This window comes from Trifolium pratense, linkage group LG5 (assembly GCF_020283565.1).
Source record: "Trifolium pratense cultivar HEN17-A07 linkage group LG5, ARS_RC_1.1, whole genome shotgun sequence".
Classification (NCBI taxonomy): domain Eukaryota; kingdom Viridiplantae; phylum Streptophyta; class Magnoliopsida; order Fabales; family Fabaceae; genus Trifolium; species Trifolium pratense.
Genome location: NC_060063.1, coordinates 2,165,867 through 2,174,646, shown reverse-complemented (window position 1 = coordinate 2,174,646; position 8,780 = coordinate 2,165,867). Strand labels below are relative to the sequence as shown.

The 8,780-nt window shown below is 31.8% G+C and overlaps 1 protein-coding gene and 1 non-coding gene across 2 annotated transcripts; one reads left to right on the top strand and one right to left on the bottom strand.

Moving 5' to 3' along the window:
• Positions 1–232: 232 nt before the first annotated feature.
• Positions 233–1,715, bottom strand: LOC123884670 (10 kDa chaperonin, mitochondrial-like). The gene is made up of 3 exons (XM_045933819.1): positions 1,485–1,715; positions 1,255–1,394; positions 233–479 (listed from the first exon to the last, which is right to left on the bottom strand). Exons 1-3 carry the CDS (start codon positions 1,587–1,589, stop codon positions 431–433), a joined length of 294 nt encoding a protein of 97 aa, XP_045789775.1. The 5' UTR covers positions 1,590–1,715; the 3' UTR covers positions 233–430.
• A 4,126-nt stretch (positions 1,716–5,841) lies between these two features.
• On the top strand, positions 5,842–5,915 carry TRNAV-AAC. The gene has a single exon. It is a non-coding gene; the product is annotated as a tRNA-Val (tRNA).
• Positions 5,916–8,780: the final 2,865 nt, after the last annotated feature.

Genomic DNA, 8,780 nt, shown 5'->3' with positions numbered 1-8,780 from the left:
TTCTTCATACATGGATTTGAATCATAAAGCAAAAAGAGGACTTCGTTGGAGGTGAGTATGACCTTTAGATGGTTTCATGCAGCAATTCATAGGTGTATGTTTGATATCACGATGAATTTGTTAGAATTACGGCTGACACCGATCGTGTTACCAAAACCATAGATGAAAACCAAAATAACAAGGTTAGCATCAAATACAGCTACAACAAAAAAGTGAAATAAACTATAACCACTGCAAGAAACAACACTATTCCCATTTCCATATTTCAGAATCAGAATACAAAAGAGGCATAAATCACCATCACCATAATATTAAAGAAAAATGAAAATCCCTCTCAAATGTTTGCACCAAATTACATTGGAAACTAAATTTAAGTTATTTTTAATCCAATCTATAATGGCATTTCCTCACAAAAACAGACACTATTCCATCAATCATGCAGAATGCCCAAAATATCCTCATCCCTAAACAAATGGAACCTGCAAAAACAGAAGAAATAAACCCAATTTATAAAATACATTTTAATTCCCACCAATGAAGCACAAAGACAAGACATACATACACCGACATATCAATACTGTTGATAATTTGAAACAATAACATAATTTATGGTAATTACACATGTCGGCATGTGGTCATTCCGGCAGCTGCAAGGCGGTTTGCAACAGTTGAAGCGTGAACTAATTAAGTTTTCATACTCTATCAAGTGACATTACCATCCACTACACCATTTACTAACACTATGGCAAAGCCTCATTTAGTTTCAACATATTTATTGAAAAATGTTTAAAATACATAGTTGAGAGACACGAGATTATTCATTACATTTGACATAAATTAAGATTTGGGGTCATAAATATTAAACTTTGGTCTAAATATTTGAATAAATATGACCAAAATAGTCTAATACAATTAGGATGCAACCACACATGTGATTGAAAATCACACAGCAATTGTAGTGGTGGCTAATATTACGGTCATTGTTTGTAACTAGCGTGAAATAATACTTTTTGGTGAAAATATTTGAATAAATATGACCAAAATAGTCTAATGCAGTTACTATGCAGCCGCACACGTGATTGAAAATCACACCGCAACTGTGGTGGTGGCTACTGCAGCCACTATTGCAAGTGTCAGTGTCAGACACCGAAGCGTGTAACCGAGGAGTGTCCATGCTTCTTCGATTTCAACACAGATTCGTATAAAAAACAAATACATCTAAAGAGAGAAAAAAATACTATTGAGATCACATACTCTTTGTCATCAAGCTTAATTTGAGAGCCACCATACTCCGGCAAGAGAACATGGTCACCTTCTTTGACAGATGGAGGAATCAAATTACCAGCTTTATCTCTCGATCCAGGACCAACAGCTATAACTTTTCCCGAATTAAGCTGTTTTCAAACCAAAAACAGTTCAATTACATAATTACATAATCAAAATCGATTAAAAGCAAAGAGAGTTCAGTTTGATTTCAAACTAACCTGAGAGGTTTTTTCGGGGAGGAGAATACCGGCGGAGGTTTTGGAAGGAGGAACAATTTTCTCGACAAGGATGCGGTTGAAGGTTGGAATCAAACGCTTCGCCATTTTTCTGGTAGAGTGCGTTCAAGGATTAGGGTTTTTTCGTTTATGAAAAGGGATGGATTAGGGTTTTAATACTCTAGTAGAAACTGTGGTTCTAGATGAGAATGGAAGGTTCTAGGGACTATGTTAGATTGAAATATGATGAAGTAGGGTTTTGGGGTTTTGGAATTGGGCTGAATCCTACTGATATGGGCTTTTAATGGAAAGAACTTGCTTCAGCCCATAAAGTCCACTAGTCGGTTTTTTTTTTGTCTCAGGTAAAGTAGTAATCCAGTGAATTTAAACCTAAATAATTGTGAGATCCTGGGTTCGAACTCGGATCACGACGTCCGACCTGACAATTTTGGTATTTTTTGTCAGTTGAGTTAGGACTTATCACTTATGGGACCACTAGTCATTTTTTGAATATATTATCATTGAGTGATAGTGTAAAATTACACTTTTGATTAATTCGCAATTCATTCTTTGTATTAATTTTATGATTAAAGTTCGATTTAAAGTGGATCTAGATCGATTACTATAGTGTGAGGCAAAGGACGACGATTGAGTTTATTGGAGAGGGTAGCACCTAGAAACACTCACACTCAAGTCATTTTTTAAATGAGGTGTGTTAGAGGTTTTTTGGAATAGAATGTATGTGCCTTTTACATGACAAAAAAAAATTCTTAAATTCTTATATCTACTTAAAAAAAAAACCTTATTCTTTAAAGAAAAAAAACTTCAATTGAGTACATAGTTTGAGAGAGAGAATTTTAGAAGAATAGAACAAGAGAAATTGTAGGAGAAGAATGAGGTGTTGTTGTTGTTGTTGTTGTTGGGAGTGAACGGTGGAAGATGAAAGGAAGATGAGAGAGAAACTGAATTAATTGAATTTAATTAAGTAATAAATAAAAAAATTAAATTAAATAATGCAAGTAAGGATACCACTGTGTTGCCACCTCATTCGTGAACAGGTCGTGAAAAGAAAATTCGCTAAAAGAAGCATTTTCCATAGTAATTTGATTTCAAAACTAGATATAATTTTAAATGATTATGCTGCATAATCATCATAAAGAATAAAATGAGGTCAATGTTTTCTACATATATAAATAATTACTTATCATAAATCTTGATATCTAACTTTCACTCAAGAAAATGAATTAAATAATCATATGATGCTAACTTCACTACAATCTTCTGAGATCTTTAACTAGTAAATTAATGGTGCATTCTCTTTTCCTCCCTTTTATTTGATTTATTGATGAAACTACTTATGGAAGTTGTTAGTATTAAGTGACACATAAGTGATTATTGTGAAGACACCCATTTGATTTGGTAGTTAGAGTTGGGAAACTAGGCAAAATTTCTCCAAAATCTGATTAGTAGAAAATAAAAAATGTAGAATAATAACACACTGAAAATTGATAACAAAATTTGGTTAATTTTAAACGAAATTTGTTCCCATTTTAGATGTTTAAAATACTCACTACTAATAGACCCGTGCTATCGCACCGGTCATAACGTTACGACGATATTTTTTTAAGTTATAGTTTGGTAATCAAAATCGGAAGCAAATGTTTTTAAAATTTAGATGTAGTTAATAAGTATTTAGAATTTTGTTGGAAATATGCAATATTTTTTGCAAAGTGTTAATTATGAATTTTGATTGGTTTTAAAGGTAAAAATAGTTATATGGTGTAAAATTATGAAAAGACATAAGATTTTAAATAGTTACATCATTCTTGTTAACCAAAAGAAAATTGGAAAACAAAGTTAGAACTTATCCCGCATAAAAAAGTTTTTTGAAATTTTTATAAGTTAGAATTTATCTTGTATATGATAATTAATTTTAAATTTATATAAGTTCGAAATTATCCCGTATAAAGTATCTTTTTAAAAAAATATATAATTTATAACTTGTCTCACATTTAATAAATATTTCTCAATTTTTATCAGTTAGAATTTATCTTGTACAGATAGTTAATTTGAAATTTATATAAGTTAGAATTTATCCTGTATAAAATTAGTTTTTTGAAATTTTTATAATTTAGAATTTGTCTCACATATGATAATTATTTTGAAATTTTTATAAGTTAGAATTTGTCCCGTATATGATAATTAATTTGAAATTTATATAAGTTAGAACTTATCCCGTTTAAAAGTTTTTTTTTTGAAATTTTTATAATTTAGAACTTGTCTCGCGTTTGATAATTATATCAAAAAATTTATCAGTTAGAAATTGTCTCCTATATGATAGTTATTTGAAATTTATATAAGTTAGAACTTATTCCGTATAAGATAGTTTTTTTTAAAAAAATTGTAATTGGTTGGAACTTTCTCACATTTGATATATATATCATAGTTTGTTTGAAATTTATATAAGTTAGAACTTATCCCGTATAAAATAGTTTTTTGAAAGTTTTATTAGTTATAACTTTTGTCACATTTGATAATTATTTTGAATTTTTGATCGGTGATAATTTATCCCATATACGATAATATATTGTTTTGACAAAATTTGTATACGATAGTTAAAATTTATATATCAGTTAAAATTTATCCAGTGTATATAGAATTTTGAATAAGTAATGAGGGAAAAAAAATTTGAATTTGAAATTTGATGAGACATTGGGAGAAGCAAAAAGATGTCACATGTGTTTGTGGCTTAGATGACTTAATTTGATTCAAACTAAAAAAGACATAAATGGCTCGGTGGCTTAGTTACAATGTAAAATCTGGTTTGATAAAACATATTTCCACTCACAAATGCGCCACATGGCTCATATGGCTTGATTTCATTTGAAAAGGAGTGTACTTTTAGTTCAATCATCAAATTTTTGGACATCAATTATCCCTACTTTGGACCTTAAGCAAGAATAGTTTAGACTTATCCAGAACAATTAACTTTCTTATATAGATTAGATTTAATTTTTTTTAGGATTTTAAAAAATAGAATTTTACAATCTCAAAATGTAAAATTTTTCGAGTTTTTTACACTTTCGGATCCTACAATTTGGATGTGTAAAATTCTCATTTAAAAAGTTTTTGAATTTTTACACATCTAAATTCTACAATTGGAGATATAAAATGCTCACTTTAAAATTTTCAATATTTTTACACATTGTTACAAATGTCGTCTGAATTGAGTGAATGTTCAAAATTACCCTAAAAGAAGAGATTGTGAGGGCTTTTAAGAAATAGAGAGGGAGTGTTAAAAGTAACTTTCATGAACTAATCAACCAATGGGCTCATGTGGGCTTTCAATCCACCCAAACTACTTGAATCTTCCTCCCAGTAAACTCTCACAAACATGGCATCAGAAGCAAGCAAGAGGAGGAAAATCGATGATGAAGTACCTTTACTTAGGTAAATCTCTTATATATGCACCCTATGATTCATGTCTTATAGTATTAGTTTATTTATTTTACTGTGATATTTTTCTCTTTGATTTTATTTCAGCATATTGACTTATTTTTATTGTTTTTGATTGAATATATGTTTTGAATTTGTATTATTAAATTGAATATTGAATAATAATGTTAAAGATTTATATTTTGGTGCCATGGTTGGTATGTCAGAATCACGGCGATCCACTGTGATTTTTCAAAAGCTACACCTTCTGTAAAATTACGGTGGATCACGGTGAGTTTGACTTGCTGATCGTGATACCAAACATTGGTTCCACTTTTAGTGGAGCCAAAACTCATTCAAAATCAATTTTTGTCAATGTAGGACTTGAGTATCATCACTTTTATTTTGATATATTCAGTTGTTCTTGAGTAAAATTACTTTTGTCATGAGAGTTGATTCTCATTTGAAGCTGAAATTTGGAACTTTTGATTTTAGAATTGACTTTTACAGTCAAATTCACTGTTCAACTCACTATTACAAGAATATACCCAAACATAAATCACTTTTCCTTCAACTCACTTTTATTCGGATTCAGTTTGATATGATTTTCTACATGTAGGACTCGAGTTTCATCGGATGGAAAGAATGTGACAGCTGCTGCAGTAAATGTAAGTGGACGGATGGTATGTCTGTTTTATCTGGCCATTTTTGTTGTTGCAACCGTCGTTCAATCTATTTTTTGGATATTTCGAAATAGAATAAAAGGCGTGGAGTCTTTAGTTTAGGGAATGAATTGAAAATGTTGAAGTATTTAATTGGAATTATGTGTATGTTTGAAATTGTTAACGAATTGTTGTAGTTGGTAGGCGTGTTTAAGAGTATGTTGTGTAATAATGTTTACATTTTAAGCCATATATATTATTATGGTTTCGTGGTGTAGTTGGTTATCACGTCAGTCTAACACACTGAAGGTCTCCGGTTCGAGTCCGGGCGAAGCCATATATATTATTTTGTGTTTAATAGGATTGGTTTTGCCATCCAAAAAGGGTTAGCGGCGCAGCTTATTGCCCATTTGCATGAAAATGTATGATCCCTTATATATGTCGAAGCGATTGGAAACTCACATCATCATGGGTAAATCTGAAGTTTAAAGAGGGATGAAATTGATCGACGTTGAAAAAATCGAGGGATTGAAAGGATAGGAGGCAAATCTGACTATTCTCATTAATAGTGTTCCTGTTTTGGAACGCAAAGTTGAACACCTGGTTTGTGGTATATCCTTCCTCAGTGATTGAGCTTACATTGCCTCTCCTATGAGAGAGGTTGTACCTGCATAGACACTCTGAGGTCAACGTAAGACAGAGTTTAAAGCTAGTTCTGCATTCCAAAGGATGCCGAATGCGGTGAATTATGATTGGCTGAGGCGATGCAATCGTCTTAAGTTTAAATTCGTTGTAATCCTCATCTTGATACGCATGTCTCCTTATCTGATTAGGGGTAAGCGTCTCTCCAATATATGTAGATGATTACCGACTTATGCCACGTGTTTGGGAAACCATGTGAGATGTGCGTTTATGGGTCAGACGTGCGTCTAGCTTGAAACTACGCTTTGTAGCTTCTTCTTTTTCACGGTAGAAACATAAAAAACGTGAGGTGGCGGTGGGTAGAAGTAGATGCAAACATGCTAATGGTCTTATCCTTACCTCGGATATTTGAACTCTTCTTGGTCATGATTATATTTGGGCATGGCTTGCACGTCGCCTTTAGTTGGGTCTAGTTTTAAGGACGCAGGATGACCAGTTTTGGACTGGTTAGGTCCATCCTGGTACAAATAGTATAGATATATATATCTATATTATTAGTATTTAGATAGATACTTTTTTCTTATAAATTAGGTTTCCACGCGCACCAAGTTTAGACTAATCACATAGTACGTCAGATAAGATTATAATGGACGGGAAAGCTCTCTTTAGGATTCCGAGTCAAAACATGAAAATAAGTTTATAAACCGGTCTAACTTGGCCTTTAGTGCTGCCATTTGTGAATAATAATTTGCAATTAACGTTTGATTAAGCTCCTTGAATAACCTTACTTAACCTCACTTATATCTATTGGTTTGACATGTGCAGGTTGCTGGACAAACTAGTGGAATCAATTTTGCAGGTCCGCAGAACAAATATTCTGCAATAACACAAGCACAACAAGATGGTTGCACTGGAAATTATAGGATTTTTGACTCACCCTATGGCAATTTTCTAGTACCTGTAGTTCCAACTCATGCAGAACTAGCCTAGTCATTCTTTTATTGGTGTCTCAATTCCTGGTTTTGATCATGTCAGAACTAGTTATACATTGACTAACAAGTAGTAAACTCAATATTAGTCTCATTTAGATTGATTTATTTGAGCTTATCTACTGGAATAAGCACTCATGAAACTGTTTGAGAGGGCTTATGAAAACAACTTATGTCATATTTATAAGTTGGTTTTTGCTTATTTTTATAAACTCCCCGGGATGGCTTATTAAAATGTGTCATTTTCCTCTTGAAAAATTATGCGTTGATGCCTATTAAGCACGTACACTGGACACGAGATGTATTGAGAAAATGACATAATTCAACGTAATCATAAGGGTTGGTGTTGTGTTTGCGTCGGACGCTGACTTGTGTCCGACACCGGGACACGCCTAATCTGCGTTGCAGAGTTTTATAAAGTGGTCATATGGATATGATAGACTGATAGTTCTATCTTTACTATCCAAGGATGTGAAAAACTTATGAGAATAGATTATCTGCAGGATTGTATGGTAAAGTTGTCTGCATATTAAGATATGTGTCATTGTCCTCTTGAAAAGTAGTGTGTATTTATGTTTGATGTAACTCAAATATTCATTTGATATATTATTTTAGAAAATATGATGAGATGTTAAGGTTCCCACAGCCACAACAATGAAGATATGTCTCATTGTCCTCTTGAAAAATAGTAATAGTGTGTATTTATGCTTGATGTAACTAAAAATTTGATTTGATGTATCATTTTGGAATTGAATATGTGAATGAGAAACTTTGTGTGACATGTCACAATAAAGATGTGAATGCCAAGTACCAAATTAAGTTGCATTTCAAATATCATATGATTTTGTTGCATTTCAAATCACAACCTAAATATACATTATATTGAAATTAATGATCGATGAGCCATACCACGGAAATAAAGAAGAGAAATTAAAGTAGCTTTTAGAAAGGTAACTGAATGTGTTTCCGGTGTTAAATTTAGAAGAGTAACTGCTCTCAGACTCGAGGAAGAAGCTCCGGCTAACTCCATGAGATTTATTTTATACTCTTAAGACTTCATATGAGTCTTCAATAAGGAAACTGAAACTTTTTGACTTTAATTTGATTTTGTCCAAAGATTATTTCTTATATTTTGTATTTGATGGGATGTGACTCACTATCAACAAGCCAAATAGATAAAGGTTTTATAAACTTAGACCTCAATAATGTCTCTACATTCAAGAATTGATTAAGAAAATTGACCCTCCATTCCATTGATATGCGAGAACTCATGAAATATAAGGTTAAGAAATAAAAATAAAAAAACTTAATGATGGAGCAACTAAGATGATAAAGTTTTCTCTTTCTAATTTTTATGTATATCTTTGAGCCCCTTTTACTCAAAGTTGGTCAAACCTCTCTTTGATTAAGCTTTCAAACAAGGTGTACTATAAGTTGGTAAAATTATTTTGATGGCTGCTTTTCGTATTGTGAATTGCTCACTAAAAAATACACTATTAAAAAATATATTTTGATAAGATTTACATTATAAAAGATATTTTTCGGTAGATAGTAAGGGAACATAGAGAGGA